This window comes from Cucurbita pepo, chromosome 1 (assembly GCF_057944985.1).
Source record: "Cucurbita pepo subsp. pepo isolate OVF chromosome 1, ASM5794498v1, whole genome shotgun sequence".
NCBI classification, from domain to species: domain Eukaryota; kingdom Viridiplantae; phylum Streptophyta; class Magnoliopsida; order Cucurbitales; family Cucurbitaceae; genus Cucurbita; species Cucurbita pepo.
Genome location: NC_141798.1, coordinates 16,676,039 through 16,694,964, shown reverse-complemented (window position 1 = coordinate 16,694,964; position 18,926 = coordinate 16,676,039). Strand labels below are relative to the sequence as shown.

Here is an 18,926-nt window from a genome sequence, read left to right as displayed (position 1 = left end):
ATGGAATTTCATACCGAACAAAATGAATGAATTATATATCTCTATAGACAATTTATAATTCCTCAACTTTTACTTTTTTAGCTTTACGAAGTCCTCTTTATTCTTCAATCACGTGGCAAAATCAATCACTTAACCTATAGAATCACGACCGAAGAGAATATGACTCAGAGAACACACAAAATATTTTAATCTCCATCACCAAATCATACATCCATTAATGTCGAAACTAGCTTACGACACCTCAACTAATCTCACTAAACAAACATCTAATTGAACATATGAAAATATAATCCAGTCAGAGCCACAAAAACTAGCCCTTTTTACAAAAGATGAATGGAAAAGGATCTCCTCGGCCATTGAACAAACGTCTCCCCAACTAAGAAACTTGAAAATCGAACTCTTCCAAGATATAGCAAAAACACAATTCAAAATAGGAGGCCAAGATTCTCAATCAAACCATACAGAAACACAATCCAAGACATTAATCCTTCTGTGAAGGAGATGCTACACAAAAGAGTCACTTTCTTGGAAACTTTAACCTCTCATGACTTAACTCACAAGGAACTACATGAAAGACCTTGAGGGCTATTGACTTTATGGGCAAAAATCTCCTCTCCCAGGTTAGAAGGTCAACGATGAAAATCTACTCAGCCAAGGATATAAGGTTAACGATGTTTGTCGCTTTCCTATCGGTCAACGAATGACTGAACCCAGGATCAAGAGACAGATCAGCTGATAACAAGAAAAAATGGAGGCTCCTACTATTAATACATAGAACAAAGTACCTGCTACAAGAATGAACAAACCAACAAAATAATGTTTAGTAATTAAACTACCAACTTAGAATATATACAGGATGTTTTGCTTAGTACTTTTGAGTGTTTGAGCTAGTTTATGCAAGACAAACGTTTAATCTTACACTATTTAGTTGTTCTTTTTGTTACAAAATGTTTTTTAAGATAATAAAAACCTTAATCCCATCAAGAAAGTGAAGCTTTTTATTGTTCTAATTAATAGCACATTGAATAAATGCATAGATGAATTTTTGTTCAAATGGATTAACCAATGTGCTTTGAGCACAGTTATTTTAGTATGTGAGAAGGTGAATTTTATTCTAAAAATAAAATGAAATGAAATGAAAGTTTGATAAAATTACATAGAATTGAATTTTATTCTCTTAATAATAGTTTGAGTAATCCTTTATTTTATAAAGAGAACACTCCCATAAATTTGGTCTTTCTAGACAATGATCTCCCCAGAGTTTCAATAAGTTAATTTATTTAAGCCAACAGCACACCGTAAGTCAATTTAAGGATGAATAAATCAACATTCATACCATTACATGAATTAACACCCCGAGCCTCCAACACTGACACCCTTTTCCTTTTCTCTTCTTGAGGCAAATGTTTCTGCGACGAGCAACGGGAAAGCGATTGTGGCGTCACAATGTACCTGGTTTTCCCAAAGAAGAAATCGATTAGAATCATAAATTTGTTACCTTTAGCAAAGGGAGACTAAAAAATAGAAAGAGCATTGAAGGTCACTAATGCAAGAACTGGAAGCCAAGCGAGATTCTAGTTAATGAGATCCGGAAACTTAGAGTGTAAAATGGTAATGAAAATGGATGATTGAGGCAGACCTTGACAGTCTTGGCTGAATCTCGAATTTTGCCCCAAGAGACAGCCTCATCAGGGCGGGCTCCGGAGTCACTTCCATCAAATTCTTGGGCTGTATTGATGAAGACAGCATAGTCTGCACCATTGCGCATCATATTGGCATTGCAAATATGATGCTTGGGGAGACCCCCACCAAGAATTATCATTCCAGTCTTCCTTGGACTTGCATGGACAGCTTCACCATTCATTGACCTAATATCTGTCCAAATAACCAAACTCATCTTCATTTTCATTGTTTAACCTTGTAATATAAGCCCAGCAGCACCACCGCCAAGAACAAAAGGGAGGGAGGGGGGGAAGACAACCTTGAATGACGTCAATAATCAATCCAGGATTACGAAAGGAGTGGAAATACAACATGTCTCCCAATGAGCCATCTGTTAATCCTGGACAGAAAACAGGGATGTCGTTCTGCATAATATCAAATGCACTGTTTTAAACTACAGATGAAAAGGCAGGACAAGAAAATAAACTTTCGAAATTCATACAACTTAATCCAAAATGGTTGTCTGAACCAATACAGATATTGACAGTTTCTTTATAAGTTTAAGAAAATAAAAACTCTAATTCTGATGGCCATTTGGTCAAATGATAATGCCGAACACGAGAACATATGTAAGAGATTCTATTGAATTTTACCTTATATGCCCAATAAAGATACGAATTCTTGTCATTTATTTCTCTTCCCAAGCGTTGGATTACCTTGGACGGTGTCCATAATACATTCTACACAGACCATACAAAACAAATGAGAAAACTTAGAGACTTTGTTTAGAAGAGAAACAATTTTATTGTTAAACGAAATAAAAGGAGTTGAACACTTTTAATCATCAAAATGCACATTACATGAAAAGGCTCCAATTAGCAATTAAAGATGAAAGACTACGACCAGAAGTCTACATTTACACCAGTACAAAGAAATAAAAACAGCCAACTCTACGAGAGCCTCTAAATTGGGGACCATATCTCTAGAAATTCAATCATTTCCCACAGGCCAAAGAGACCAAAAGAACACCCTGTTAAAAGTCAGTCATAACACCTTCATTGACCACAAAAGGGATGAACACATTATGAGGTAAAACCAAACTCCATCCAAAAGCTTTTAACATAGAAGTCCAGTAACCATAAGCATAAGAACAGCAACCAAAGGGGTGTCCACGAGTCTCACTGTCAGACAAACACATAACACCAAAAAAGAGAAAAAAAAAAAAAAAAAACAACGCGGCATTCGCCATTGTAATCGATCAACAGTATTAATACCTCCATGGCTGAATTCCCATAAGAAAACCTTTATTTTCCCTGGATAAATATCTTTCCCAATAAGAGAATAAAAATTGTTTGAAGTTGGATCATGTGAAAGAATTAAAATCTGCCATCAAAGAGCCAAAAGTAAAAGACGTCGAGGGAAATCCAAGAATAGTTTGAATTCCTCAAAACCAATGATAATATGATGTATTAGCTTATTATTAAGCCTAGATTCCGTAATTTGAACAAGTTTCAGGCTGTTATTTTTATATGTTTCTTTGTATTTTTACCTTTGGTAGTCAAGACTTGTTTCTAACCAGTTGTTTAGGTTGCTGGTTACTAGTTGGTTGTATTTAAAGGCATTGCAGCCTTATTTTTGAGTTAACACTTTGAATAATAAAGATTTCTCCAATATTTGTGAAGCTGATCAACATCAATTTTGGTATCAAAGCACCCTCGTAGTAGGGTTCTAATGGCTGGGAAGAAAAACCCACCAACAATAGGTGATCATTTGGTTCTAACTGATTTGAAGCTTCAATTCACGAAGTCCTTTCTCACCTTGAACATTGACAAAAAAGATATTGTCAATCAAGAACTCTATCGAAGAAATGAAGGTCAGTATGAAAGAAATGCATCAGCTTATGACTCCGATGGCCCAACATTTCGATGGAATAATCCCACAGCCTAGTATAGTTCAAGAAGGAAAAAAGATTGAACGCAATGCTGCAAATAGTCAAGAACATTAGCCCCACACTAGCTAAAAAGTTCAAGAAAGCTTGGAGGGATTTCCATGTGAGGGAAATAGCACGGACAGAGGCACGACCGATCTCTTGAGTCAGTGCTTGATTTCCTTGTGATTTATCATCGAAAGCAATAGAAAAGATCTTACTCAATGGAAATGGAACACTTTAGAGTAATTTCGTTCAGGGAAGGGCAGTTGGTGGTGACAGAGGTTAGAGTGTGGGGGTTTTCCTGTATTTGAAGTTTTTCTAACGCAAGGATAATAAAAGAAAATAATGAATCCAGAGAAAACTTGAGAAATAATACAAGGAAAAACATGAATATAATCTTTTAAGTAAGTACCTCTTCAAGTTGTTCCTTTAACATCTGATCCAAAATTGGGATAATCCAGTCCTCAAATTTGCAGTAGTTATCATTAGGGACCAATAAATTACCAATGCGATTCAACCCTTTTGAACGAAGGACTGCTCCAGGAAGAGAAAAGTCACCTTTGTAAGTGGGAGCAAGACATTTTATAAGATCTTCTTCAATACCACCAGTAGTAGTGACAATCACATCAACCTGCAGTGAAATTGAAGTAACCCCATAATTGGAGGAGCCTAAATTCAAGTTAAAATGCAGCATAGCCAAAGACCTTCAAAAGCTACGAGCTAAAAGGGGATTAAAAAAAAGGTACATAATTACCCATGTGGAAAACATGCAACAAACAAATTTTGATGCAACTTATTGATTAGCTGACGTTTCTTTGCAACTAATTAAAAATTAGAAATGCCTTTTTTTTTTTTTTTTTTTTTTTTTTTTTTTTTTTTTTTTTTTTTGTAAATTTGATACATGAATGAAATTGTTTCTTATCATTAAAAAAAACTATTTGTTTAGGTCACGCATTCAACATCCTCCCACATTTTTCTCTAACCATAATTTGCCATGAACTATGGCATTAGATAAACCTCTAATCATTCTTAAGTATTACTGAACGGAGTATGCATTATACTGTGTTAGATGATTCTTGCTTCAGCTAACTTATTTAACATAGAGAAAATGGAATATTATACTTAGAGTTTGTTTGACAAACTATTTTCAAAGCAAGTTTTGCTTTTGTATTTTATAATTTTTCATGAATTGTAAAAGTAGAAGTATTGTGCATATTAAAATTATTATCCACAAACCTGTGATTTTCACGGGATGATAATTTCATTTGTTTAAGATCAAATAATACATGAAAACATGCAAAAGGAAAATGAGAGAAAAATAACTTCTAAAAAATGATTATCCAAGCACATTTTCCTAATTTTTGTGTTAAAAAAATGTAAAACTATGCTGACACCAATTCCCAAACAAGTTATTGGCATCCAGCATAGCAGTAGTTCAACCAATCAAGTTATACTAGATTGAAAGAATTTTTTAAACAGACAAACACTAGATTGATCAAAATGAGATATCAAGTCTAACTCACCATACGATGTTCAACAAGATAACGAATTGTGTCTCTAACACCAGAAGAAATAAGATTAGAAGTGAAACCAAGAAACACTTTGCACCTCGTTGACTGCCTAAAGATTGGATCCTTCTCCTCCTCAGAGCAATCTTCTGTTATATTCTCATCAGCAAGCCTCCAATCTATCTTCAATCCAACAAAGTATCATTTCTCAAAAGTAAATCATCAATGCAAAGATTTACTGGGATGAGATATGTTATAAACATCCCATTAAAAAAAATAATAAAGGAACCTCCAGTTGAGATAAAAGCTTACCATTTGATTGATGATTTCAATGGCATCTCCTAAATTGGAGGCTTGAAATCCAGTGGAGACCATGGAACTTAGAATCTTGGAATAATTTACTCCGTGATTAAAGTCATATCCCTCAATTTTGATGCTTTTCCCTTCAAGATTCTCTGATTTCATAAAAACCGTGGTGTGCACAGATGACAAAACATTATCATTCTCCATCTGACGCAATGCTTCACTGCCTGCACAATGTATTTACATGAATATGGAGCTGGGAACTGTATAATAGATTTGTTGTATGCCTGTACCACCCTACCACTTTGAAAAAGGAATCCCAAACAAGAAAAAAGTTCCACCCCATATGTGCAGCAGATATACTAAAACTAGTTGTCTCAGGTCATTGACATCCACTGGCCACCATTTCATCAGTTCAGACAAATTCAAGTTTTTCAACTCACAGAATCCCAGAAATTTAAAGCTAATAGGAAATATTTACATTTACCTAATCCAAAGAAACCCCCGTCTCCATGATATGGTTTATGGTTTAAGAACTATACAGGAAAGGAACAAAATCCCTAGTGAAGTGATTCATTTTACCCTTCCTTTTAAAGGAAAAAAAAAAAAAAAAAAAAAAACCAGCAACAAAAGCATACAAAAGGGAAATCCTTGTGATTAAAGTTGGCACCGTGATTTCTCTTCTATCTTATTTTCCAAAAAATTATTCAAGAGACATTTTGGGGCACAGCTGAAAATCACAACTGCAAACTCACAATTATATCACGATGTCAACAAACAAGCAAATCTCAAATTGAAACCATCCAGAAAGACTAAACATAAACTTCAAACGATTGTTACGGCATATATAATTCCCAAAGAGTGAAAGAATAGAACTCTTTTGTGGAAACGAGCAATCAAAAATCGTGATGGAGAGAGACGAAAAAAGTAACACTAATGAAAAGGGAGAGAAACTTAGGTAAGAAGAAAAACAGAGAGTTTGCATGAAAAAGAGAGAAATTTATGGCACTACAATAGAAATAGAGCTCTCTTCTCGTTAAGGTGAGAAAATGAGAAAAATATTTCCATTCCTCCTCTCCTCTGTATTCAGTTCACTCTATCCTAACATACCGTAGCAGTAAATTCAAACCACCATTGGTGATTGGTTAATCTAAGGGAGAGAACTTCAACTTTCACAAAAAGCTCACAGTCTTCCTCGCTACCATAATTTCAATAAAAAAAAACTCATCAAAACTAGCTATAATCTACAGCTATAAACATGCTGAGCTTGTTCTGCAATTACAACAACACCTCCTTCCATTTATGAGACAGATCCTAATTTGAGTTGTTGAGAACAAAAGCTTAGATGAAGTTTGTGAGAATACCAGTAACAGCAGATAAGAAAGTCAGTGCAAACTACTACGAGTGAGCGGCGGCGGCACGAGTAGAGAGAGCCGGCGCGGCGCCGGTGGTACTGAACGTGAGAGAGACGGCCGGCGAGAAGAGGGCCGCCGTGAAGAGTGAGATGAAGATGAAAAGGATCGGTATTACACTTAGGTTCCCGCTTTTATTTATTTTTATTTCGAAATAAATTACATTTTTAATTCTTAAAAATATGATTTTGTTTATTTATTTATTTATTTTTATTTTTATAATATGTCTTATCAACGCCAAATAATGGAATAAAACTTTTAAAAAAATCATTTTAAAGATTTTATTTTTTTATTCGTAATATCTATCGCCAATTTTAAAAAAATTATATTATTATTCATTTCTACTCAATAAATTACACATTTTTATTTATTATTTCTTTTTGTCAATATTAAATATCAAATTAGGGGCATTTCGTTTGTAGCCTCGAGACGTTGCCAAATCGAGACGTTTCATGAATAGGAGCTTTATATTTATATTTTTTAAACCGAAAAAAACGAGTCCATTTCTAAGAGTTGGGGACCATAAATATTTTTACGTACTTGTTTTCTCTCGATTTCTTACGAGTCGGGGTGGAGATATTCTCCACGATGGCTCTGTTTAATTATCAGGGAAAAATATCTCATAAACCGCTCTCCTATTACTCTATGTACTTGGGTCGGGGGCAAAGATATTCTCCATAACGACCCCGTTTAACTATTAGGGAAAAATCTCTCATAAATCACTCCCCTATTACTCGGGGACCATAGACATTTTTACATGCTTGTTTTCTCTCAACTTCTTATGGGTCGGGGGTGGAGATATTTCCCATAACGACCTGTTTGACTACTAGAAAAAAAATTCTCATATATCCCTCACCTATTACTCTAAGAGACGCAAATTAAATAGACATTTTTAAGTAACGTGTTTCTTCTACTTTTATTTAACTAAATTGAATAATACCGAAAAAAAAAACATTTAAAAACTTATTTATTTTAAATAAAAAATAAAAATTTAAATGATTCATATATATATATATATATAACTTATTTATTTTAAATAAAAAAAATATATAAATAACTTATTTATTTTAAGTAAAAAATAAAAAGTAAATGATTAATATATATATATATATATATATATATATATATATATATATATATATATAACTTAATTATTTTAAATAAAAAATAAAAAAGTAAATGATTAATATATATATATAACTTATTTATTTTAAATAAAAAATAAAAAAGTAAATGATTAATATATATATATATATAACTTATTTATTTTAAATAAAAATAAAAAATTAAATGATTAATATATATATGTATATAAAACTTATTTATTTTAAATAAAAAATAAAAAATAAATGATTAATATATATATAAAAATAAAAAAATAAATGATTAAAATATATATATATATATATATATATTTTATTTTCGAAACTTAAGTTGGATTTTTATATAAATAATTTAATTATATACGTTAATTAATTTTTAACATTTTTGAAATATTATAAATTATTGACGCAATTTGAAGCATTTATTAAATATTTAAAAAAATGGTTCCTTTCTCTCAGTCTCAACCACATAGAAACCCAGAAATTTCCCATTTGGTTTAATCTTCATGCAATGGCTTCTGTTTCTTCTTCATGCCTGGCTTCCCTCAACCCCATATCCTCTTCTAAACATTCTCTCTTCATTTCCAGAATCTCCACCAAGAAATTTCCGTCAAGATCTTTGAAGTTCTCATCATCTCCAAATCCACCAAATCCTGAAACTCCTCGACCCAATTCACCTGAAACTGTGTCCGATGCCGTACAGTCTCCGGTCGACCCTGTCAAGGCCGCATTCGAGCGAGCGATGGCCTACAAGAAATTGAAGCAATCGGACTCCAATTTGACGAAGGTTGAGGGTTCTGAAGGCAACTCTGTCGAGGCTGGTAAATTAGGTTTATCGAGTTTTGATGGGGATGATGAGCAGAGGAGAATCCAGGGTGGGGTTATGATTGTGATGGAGAATGCGAATGAAGTTAAGGAGGAAACGAGGGGCGTGATTGATGGCACGAACAGTGAGGAAATTAACACCAGTGCAGGTAAATTTTGAAAATGTTGAGTTGATTTAGTGTCTGGAATGTTATGTATCACGACTCTCTATAATGGTACGATATTGTCCACTTTGAATGTAATCTCTTTTCTTTTGGTTTCCCCAAGGGCCTCTTACCAATAGGAATCTATTCTCATCCCATGTGGGACTCCTCTCCTTTCAATCCTCCCCTCGAACAAAGTACATCATAGAGCCTAATAGGAATCTATTCTCATCCGATGTGGGACTCCTCTCCTTTCAATCCTCCCCTCGAACAAAGTACATCATAGAGCCTTTCCTTAATCGAGGCTCGACCTGGAGCCCTCGAACAAAGTACACTTTTTTGTTCGACACACTTTTTACTACACCTTCGAGGCTCACAACTTCTTTGTTCGACATTTGAGGATTTTATTGACATGTCTAAGTTAAGGGCATGACTCTAATAAAAGGGGTGGACACGAGCGGTGTGCCAGAAAAGACATTGGGCCTGGAAGGGGGGATTGGGGAGTCCCACATCGATTGGAGAATGAAATGAGTGAGTGCCAACGAGGACACTGGTCCCCGAAGGGGGTGGATTGTGAGATTCCACATCGGTTGGGGAGGAGAACTAAGCATTCTTTATAAGGGTGAGGAAACCTCTCCTTAGTAGACGTGTTTTAAAAATCTTGAGGGGAAGCTCTGAAAGGAAAACCCAAGGAGGACAATATTTGCTAGCGGTGGGCTTGGGCCGTTACATGGAATTCTTCTGATTCGGTTAAAATTGTAATGTGCGATAGTTGCTGCCTATGTATGGGGGTGAACAAGCTGTTATTCTGAACTTGGATTGAACACTTTGTTATCGAGGAACAGGGCTGTGATTTTATTTTCGTTTTTCTGCCATTCAAGAGTGAGTATTTAGCTGTCACTCGTTACTTCCTTGGATTTATGTTCACGTTGTGATATTAGGATGATCTTATATTATTTTTCATGTTCTAATAAAGGAAAGTGTACCTGTATGTAACTTGGGTTGATATTAATGGTTAAAGTGATCTTCAGGATTGAAGGGCAAAGAACGTGAAAATTTGGGAAACAAACAAAAGGGAGATAAGAAGGGAGGGCTTTCTATCTCAAGCATTGATTTTGTGGGGCTTGGCTTTGCGGATAAGAAAAAGACCAGGGGACTGCCTGCTGGATTGGTTCCAATGGCAGACCCCTTCTCAGGAGAAGACCTGCCTGAAGTGGAAATAATTGTAGGTGATACGAGCAAGTTCGATGCTGCAACAGCATCCGAAAGTAAACCAACTCAGGAAGACGATTCCGATATTTACAAACCCAAGGTTTCTACATGGGGGGTCTTTCCTAGACCCGGCAACATTTCGAAGACGGTAAATTCCTGCTTTTATAGTGCTTTTGGCAAGAAAAATTCCATGAGTCCCCTTTTGTTGGAAAATATTATGTGCATTTTATCTTCAGTGAATGTGTTTATCGTAGTAGGGATGTCTCTGATTTATTTTTTCCATGCTAAACTTTTTGTCTACCACACTTCTGCAATGTAAGTCAAGTGTGGATGTACAAGGGATTGAAGCAAAAGAGAGGAAAGAATGGAAGATTGTTGTTCCTTTTTGTGGCTATTTGCTTATCTTTCTTCTTTTTTTTCAGCTTCACCTTAATCTTCTGACATACTAGTTTCTTTAGGTTCAAGATTTAATACAGGAAACGACCTTATAAATTAATTTCTTTGATTAGAGGACGATATAAAACCTGTAATAGATTGACTAGACTTCATATGTCAATTGAAAATCCTGAATACATGTTTACCTCTCGACAACAAAGATTAGGTTCCCTTGTAGTCCGACCTGATGACGAAAAAGCTCTCCTCTAGATTCTTTTGGAATATCATGAATGTTGAGGATTGTTAGGAGGAAGTCTCATATTGGCTAATTTAAGGGGTTGATCATGAGTTTATAAGTAAGGGATACATCTCCATTGGTATGAGACCTTTGGGAAAACCAAAAGCAAATCCATGAGAGCTTACGCTTAAAGTGGACAATATCATACCATTGTGGAGAGTCGTGATTTTTAACATGGTATCAGAGCCATGCCCTTAATTTAGCCGTGTCAGTAGAATCCTCAAATGTCGAATAAAGAAGTTGTGAGTCTCAAAGATGTAGTCAAAAGTGACTTAAGTGTCGAACAAATGGTGTACTTTATTCGAGAGCTCTAGAGAAAGGAGTCGAGCCTCAGATTAAGGAGAGGTTGTTCGAGGGGTCCATATACCTTAGAGGAGACTCTATGTTGTACTTTGTTCGAGGGGAGGATTGTTGAGGATTGATGGGAGGAAGTCCCACATTGGCTAATTCAAGGGGTTGATCATGGGTTTATAAGTAAGGAATACATCTCCATTGGTATGAGGCCTTTTGGGGAAACCAAAAGCAAAGCCATGAGAGCTTATACTTAAAGTGGACAATATCATACAACTGTGGAGAGTCGTGATTCTTAACGATAAACGTCGTTCACATCTTGAATATCGTATGTGAAAGGTATGTTACACCTCAAGGAGTGTGGCAACAAGGTTGTTTATCAACAATGAGCAACAAAGTACCATTGTTCACTATAACAAAATATGTACTTGAAAAAAATACTGCATCATATATGCTAGAGTACTTAGTAACAAGTGAACGATATGATGAAGCATATGCATACTAACATCATGCATAAGGTACTGTACATTCAACAAGTACCAATAAAATTACCGTGACAACCTCTTGAGTGTTTATTGGCATATTTACTTCATTGATAATGACCACAGTGGAAGCTATCTGAAAGGGAATGCTTTAATAATGGTATAAGATTCTGATAAATTTCATTAATACATATGTAGAAGTTTGGTATTTCAATATTTTAACGAAGATCTTGTTCACGAAGGAACATTTTTGAGAATTCTCGTATTTTCTTTTCAGTTTGGAGGTGGAAGAACTATACGCCCCGGAGAATTGCTCGAGACGGATGAAGAAAAAGCAGCAAAGGAAACACGCAGCAGAGAGCTGATTGCTGCATACAAGAGAAAATTTGGCTTGACCATAGATCCTAAACTGAAGTCTGAATGTGAAGTGGTGAGCCTATGTAGGAAAAAAAAAAAAAAAAAGAAGCATTATTAACTTTTATTTGTCATGTCTTTCTTCCTTGACAAAAACTAACACCTTTTAGTTTAGTTTTGTGTTCTTCATTTATCAATTTTAAATATTCTTGCTGTGTAATTTGTTTCAATGATTACATATGGAAGTTTTCTCATATTCTTATTAGCATCTCATAATCTCAGGCACTTAAGGAAGGCGATTCATTGATGAACGTTGGAAGACTCAAGGAAGCGTTACCCTATTACGAGTCAATTATGGATAAACTAAACTTCCAGGTAGTTTTTTGTGCTTTAAGTTTATGAACAGCTTAGAAGAATATATTTGGTCAAATGCAGTATCAAACTCACTCAAATAACTTTGCGCACCTTGCATGATGCGCAATGATGAATTTCTTCCTTTCCTTAAAAATGCTAATAGGTACCGGGGTCTTTTGTTTATTTAAAATAGAGAGAAAAGAGTGCCTAGGCACCATACATAAGCTACCTTGCCAATTTGAGACGGTTAGTTCTCTCAGTTAGGAATCACGAATCTCCACAATGGTATGATATTGTCTACTTTGAGCATAAGCTCTCATGGCTTTGCTTTGGGTTTCTCCAAAAGGCCTCATACCAATGGAGATATATTCCCTACTTATAAACCCCCATGATTATTCCCTTAATTAGCCAACGTGGGACTCCCTCCCAACAATCCTCCCCTCGAACAAAGTACACCATAGAGCCTTCCCTAAGGCCTATGGAGCCCTCGAACAATCTCCCCTTAATCGAGGCTCGACTCTTTTCTTTAGAGTCCTCGAACGAAGTACACCTTTTGTTCGACACATGAATCACTTTTGACTACACTTTCGAGGCTAGAGGTTAGCAATTTTTTTGTTCGACACTTGAGGATTTTATTGACATGACTAAATTAAGAGCATGACTCTGATACTATGTTAGGAATCACAAATCTCCACAATGGTATGATATTGTCCACTTTGAGCATAAGCTCTCACGGCTTTGCTTTGGGCTTCCTTAAAAGGGCTCGTACCAATGGAGATGTCTTCCCTACTTATAAACCCATGATCATTCCCTTAATTAGCCAACGTGGGACTCCCTCCCAACAATCCTCAACACTCTCCCACACACATGCCTCTCCCGTCCCTCCAACAAAATATATTCCATCCGGGATAACCAACTAACTAATAAGGAATAATTTTCCTTTTTGTCCCTTCTAGAATAAACACTTCCAATAGGATGCCTTACAAAAACCTGGTTTGTTCTCAGCCAACTATCCAGTTCCCTTCCTAGGTTCTCCTATCTAAATGAAAAACACTTTCAACAGGGGAGTCTCAATCTGGTGTGCTATTGCTTTACTGCACATCATTAAGTTTTCTAGACTAACCTTTAAATAAATTAGATGTTTGTTTATGTTTAAAATATATACATGCATACAAATTAGATGTAGTTATTCATATGCTTTGTTTCTTTTTTCTCTAAATATTTTGTTTATATGAAAATAATGTTTGTTCAGAGTGAGCTTCATGGAGTGGCTGCTTTGCAATGGTCTATTTGTCAAGATTCCCTTAGAAGGTATGTTCACGGTCTTGTAATAAACTTAAAGAACTTCATAAGGCCCGATTAAATAATCAATTTTTGCATGTAAGGTTAAGCTTTTAAGCAAAGATCAGCTCTGCTTGCATATCTTTTTATATTATCTCTCTTTCTCTCTGATTGAAAATACGATTTGCAATCTATGAAACGGGTAATTTAAATGCTTATTGGATCTAGAATTTTGTTGTTGTATTAGTTAATTCATTTGCTTGTTATGTTGTGCACCAAGAAATGATGCAAGTATGAACAAAAAGTTACTCAAAATGTATTTGAGAATTTTTGGTTGAACTAAAAATATTATCCAAAATATGAGTTAGATATATGTGGGGATACCAAAGAATGGAGGGAAAATTAGAGTATGAAGCTAAAAACTGAGAAAGAGCACAAAAAATTGGCTGCTTTTGGGTTTATGATATGATTATTACCATGCTTAACAGATCAGATGAGGCTCGAGAAATGTACGAGAAGCTTCAGTCTCATCCAACTCCTCGAGTGAGCAAGAAAGCAAGGCAGTTCATATTTAGTTTCCAGGTAACTACTAATGACGTCAAATATAAAACATTTAGTTCTTTAATTGTGAGATCCCACATCGGTTGGGGAGGAGAACGAAACACCCTTTATAAGGGTGTGGAAACCTCTCCCTAGCAAACGCGTTTTAAAAACTTTTAGGGGAAGCCTGAAAGGGAAAGCCCAAAGAGGACAATATCTGTTAGCGATGGTCTTGGGCCGTTACATCAATGCTTATTTATAATGTAAAAGTAGCTTCAAGCTGCAAGGACATGGATGTTAATGCTTATCTAACCTGCGTACTTTGGGCCGTTTACTTATTCTGATAACTTAACTAATAGTTCGAAGTTTGAAGTGTTTCTTGTAACTTTCTGATGGTTGTATGGATTTTGGACCTTTTTCCAATGCACAGGCAATGGAAATGATGAAGGTAACAACAAGCTCGTCTTTCGTTTCAAACGACAGTAACTACCAGAACTATTTTGAAGCTTTTGTTGAAAACAAACCGACCTACTCGACCGAGGAGTCTGGAATTGGGGAAGGTGTACTCAATCAATCTCTTCCCTATGTCATTTTTCTTCTTTCTCCTATTCTTCTGGTGCTACTAGCTGCTTTACAAAAGAGAATATAAAGTCATCCTGTATAATAAAGAGGTCATAACAAAATATAACGGGATCAATCCCCTTTGTATATATTGAGGCATTCTTTTATGCTGTACAGAATAGAATATACAACCATCACATAGGAATAGAGGTAAAAACATAAGATAATAGGATTGACATCCTTAAATTGTATATGTCTAAGTGTTCTGCCCTGAGAAATGATAATGCTGGATCCTTAATAGATTCAACAACTTTTCCTTTGAACGCTTGAAACTAGAAATGATCTGTTGCTTGGTATCTGAGTTCATAATTATGAAAGCATTGGTTTTATTTGTAATTGTATGATGATAGTCTTTAAAACGCGTTTGCTAGGGAGAGGTATCCCCACCCTTATAAAAAAAATGTTTCGTTGCCCTCTCCAACAAATGTGGGATCTCACAAGTACTACCTTAGTTGGGGAAGAGACTCAAAACTCTCGAACGGTCTGAGAATGTTTACCCCCTATTTTGCTTATAGTTCAGCGTCCTTCTATTAATAATAGCCCATGTGCTTTGGATATGTCGGTGTCCATTAGTTCTCATGCTATTCGTAGTATTGGTTCATATTCCAATAAAAATAGCTCATGGAAAAAGCTCAGGTGTGACTAGGGTAGGGATATTCCTTTCATTTATTGTTTATTGTCTATCCTATCATGTAACAGCTCAAGCCTATCGTTACATATATTGTCCTTTTTGGACTTTCTCTCAAGGTTTTAAAATGTGTCTTATATGGAGATATTTCCACACTCTTATAAGGAATGCTTCGTTCCCCTCTCTAACCAATGTGAGATCTCACAATCTACCCCCTTGAGGGCTCAGCGTTCTCACTGGCACACCACTCGATAACCTGGCTCTGATATCATTTGTAATAGCTTAAGCTTACTACTAGCAGATATTACCCTCTTTAGGCTTTCCATTCTGGGGTTCCCCTCAAGGTTTTAAAACGCGTCTGCTAGGGAAATGTTTCCACACATTTATTAGGAATGCTTCGTTTTCCTCTCTAACCGACGTGAGATCTCACACTCCACCCCCCTTGGGGGCCCATCGTCCTCGCTGGCAGACTGTCCGATAACCTGGCTTTAATACCATTGGTAGCAACCCAAGTCAAATGTTAGCAGATATTGTCCTTTTTGGGCTTTCCTTCAAAGTTTAAAACGCATATGCTAAGGAGAGGTTTCCACACCCTTATTAGGAATGCTTCGTTCCCCTCTCTAACCAATGTGAGATCTCACCATCCACCTCCATTGGGGACCCATCGTCCTCGCTGGCAAACTGTTCAATAACCTAGCTCTGATACCATTTCTAACAACCCAAGTCCACCGCTAGTAGATATTGTCCTCTTTGGACTTTCATTTCTGGGTTTTCTCTCAAAGTTTTAAAAGATATTGTCCTCTTTAGGTTTTCACCTTTAGGCTTTCTCTCAAAGTTTTAAAACGCATCTGCTAGGGAGAGGTTTCTACACCCTTATAAGGAATGCTTCGTTCCTTTCTTCAACCAACGTGGAATCTCACATATCAACATCCTTTTATTCATACGATACTGTAGTTCATGTGCAGATATAAAACAGATAAGTTGGATCCAATCTTTTGGCACAATGTAAGCTGATTGAGATCTCAATGATAGACAGCAGCAATTAATCCTAGACTTTTCAGCTGTATTAAGGCCTACACCACACTGTTCTTCTATACTCATTCCACTTTTTTTGTTCAAACCTCCCATCTTCATTTCATATTCCTTTCATGTTCTGTTGCATCATTTAGATGGATAATTGATCTTATATCTGGACATTACCTTTTTAAATTTCTAAGGGAATCTCTTTGTTATGTTATGAATCACGAACTCTCTGAATGTATGCATAAAGTATAGCTGCACTTTTGATTGAGGTTGCTAGAAACAAAACTTTCCATGACCACTTCAAATTAAGAGCTCCAAAGCTGCCCCTTTTGGGCCTCTTTTGATTAAGCACATGCAGGAGGAGTTGGTAGCCTTTCATGTTATTTGCTGTCTTTGTTTGCTTTAACAGATTGCCCTCTTTAAATAAAGTGGGGAAGGGACATTGTTCCTACCAATATATGAAATTTTGAATCCATCTTTGTACTATGATAAGACTTCTAGATCTATGGTAATCTCGTATTATTGTATTGTAACCCTTCTATTTATTTATATTTACGGAGAAAAGTGTTTTCACCGTTAACAAATATTGTTCGTTTTGGCCTGTTACATATTGTCGTTAGTCTCATGGTTTTAAAACGCGTCTTAATGAGTTAAAGCGGACAATATTTGCTAGTGTTGGATTAGAGACAGACATCAAACAGTGGCCAACGAGGAATGAAGTACTTATAAACGTGTGGAAAGATCTCCGTGTTTTAAAAATGTGAGGCTAACGGTGATATGTAACGGGTTAAAGTAGACAATATTTGCTAGCGCTGGACTTAGATTGTTACAAATACGCAATCAAATATCATACACAACTTAGCATTGCTAAGTTTCAAAACGTCAATTCATCATTTGAAAATTATATAATTTTGAAAAATGGGAAGAGAAAAAGAAATGACATTTATTATAATTATTATTATTTTAAAAGCTTGATTATTTAGTTGGTATAATTGCTTCATATGCCAATGATTAGGATGAACTATCTTAATTATCAAATATTTGGAAAATAAAAACAAAAATAAAATAATAGAGCACATCCTTTCAATAAAATAAAATAAATAAATAAAAATATATATATTTATTGTGGGAGATAAAATAAAGTACTTAAAAACCTATGATAAATGAAAAAAATAGTTTTTTTTGTCTTTATTCAAATAGAAATTAAAAAAAAATATAAAAGTTGAGGAATTAAAATTTGTTATACATTATTAATTTAATTTCTTAATACAATTAAAATTAAAATTTAATATTAAATTTGTAACGTTTTAGTCCGTGACATTAAAAAACTTTATAGCTTATAAATATAATTTACCGATTTACCTTTGTAATAAATTTCATTAACTCTTAACAATAATTTTTACTATTGAGACTATATAAAAAAATAATAATAATAAAGAGATTAAATCATTGAAATTAAATTATTACTTTAATAAAAATTAAATATTTTTTTTATCACATATAAAATTATAAAATTAATCAGTCCAATCATAATTTAAATATAAATCTCTAAAAAAAATGTAATTATTACAAAGTTCTATAATTAAATTATATTTCAATTTTGAAAATAAAAAAAAAAAATAATTATTTTGGCATTTTATTTTGCTTTTTTGAGTGTTCATGTAAAAGAAGTATGATGGGGAACAACATAATCACGTGGGATTAAAAGAAGAGAATTTGCAGCCACATGCGTTGATGAAATCATACCAATTTCCAAAAATATATATTTTTTAAATTATTATTATTATTATTAATTGTTTTGTTACCGACCCATTATTAAAATTCAACTTTCGACGGATATAATTTTTTTTTAATTATAAGCGCATGTAGTAACTCGAGCGTCTAACGTTTTGATTGAAGTTATACCACACTCTCTTAACCAATTTGAACTATACTTAAGTTGATGACCAATCTCAAATTTTTTTCTTTATTATTTTAGTTTAGTAACCCTTCTTCGTACCCGAGTTATATGTTACTAAAGCCATGGTTGTTTATTCATTTTTAGCCCAAAATTGTTTTCAACCATATTTTCTCGCTCATATTTCTAAAGCATTTCTCTTAAACATAACACGAGATTCGAACACTGTCTATGAAATCTAAATTTCACACAGTGACTTGGGATAGAACAAGTGTCTCATAATTGTTATCCCGCTATAGTAAGAGTGCGACGGTGACACCTAGCTTAAAGCAATTCTTAAATTTTAAACAATACAAATACAAAGCGAATATATAAAAACCTCTTTTTTTAAATAAAAAAAAAAGAAAAAAAAAAAGAAAATTCCATATTTATTAATAATATATTTTTACTTTTAAAATTCAATTAATTGTAAAATAAATAAATAAATAAATATTTTAATAGCAAAATTCATCAATTTTTATTTATTTATTTATTTATTTGTATTTTTGTCTCTTTCAAATTACGCTACTCAAAGTTGACGAAGCGTTGATAAAAATACAAATAAAGTAAGCATAAAAAAAAATAATTTCTTTTAATATTTATTTATTATGTAAATGGACCAGACGGGCCCAAAAGTGGGGCCCA

General features: G+C 34.5%; 2 protein-coding genes across 5 annotated transcripts; one reads left to right on the top strand and one right to left on the bottom strand.

Annotated features, from left to right (window-relative positions):
- Nucleotides 1–160: 160 nt before the first annotated feature.
- Nucleotides 161–6,950, bottom strand: LOC111796682 (deoxyhypusine synthase). 4 transcript variants are annotated; one of them, XM_023679423.2, is made up of 9 exons: nt 6,768–6,950; nt 5,413–5,630; nt 5,116–5,283; nt 4,005–4,223; nt 2,316–2,402; nt 1,982–2,087; nt 1,640–1,875; nt 1,337–1,452; nt 161–788 (listed from the first exon to the last, which is right to left on the bottom strand). In XM_023679423.2, exons 2-8 carry the CDS (start codon nt 5,608–5,610, stop codon nt 1,348–1,350), a joined length of 1,119 nt encoding a protein of 372 aa, XP_023535191.2. In that variant the 5' UTR covers nt 5,611–5,630; nt 6,768–6,950; the 3' UTR covers nt 161–788; nt 1,337–1,347. The 4 variants fall into 4 exon arrangements, with proteins under 4 accessions (XP_023535191.2, XP_023535199.2, XP_023535205.2 ...); XM_023679431.2 differs by having other exon boundaries at nt 161–785; XM_023679437.2 differs by having other exon boundaries at nt 161–732.
- A 1,411-nt stretch (nt 6,951–8,361) lies between these two features.
- On the top strand, nt 8,362–15,035 carry LOC111811118 (cytochrome C oxidase subunit). The gene is made up of 7 exons (XM_023697893.2): nt 8,362–8,892; nt 9,918–10,246; nt 11,822–11,974; nt 12,181–12,273; nt 13,505–13,563; nt 14,022–14,115; nt 14,504–15,035. Exons 1-7 carry the CDS (start codon nt 8,430–8,432, stop codon nt 14,720–14,722), a joined length of 1,410 nt encoding a protein of 469 aa, XP_023553661.2. The 5' UTR covers nt 8,362–8,429; the 3' UTR covers nt 14,723–15,035.
- The last annotated feature ends 3,891 nt before the right edge of the window (nt 15,036–18,926 follow it).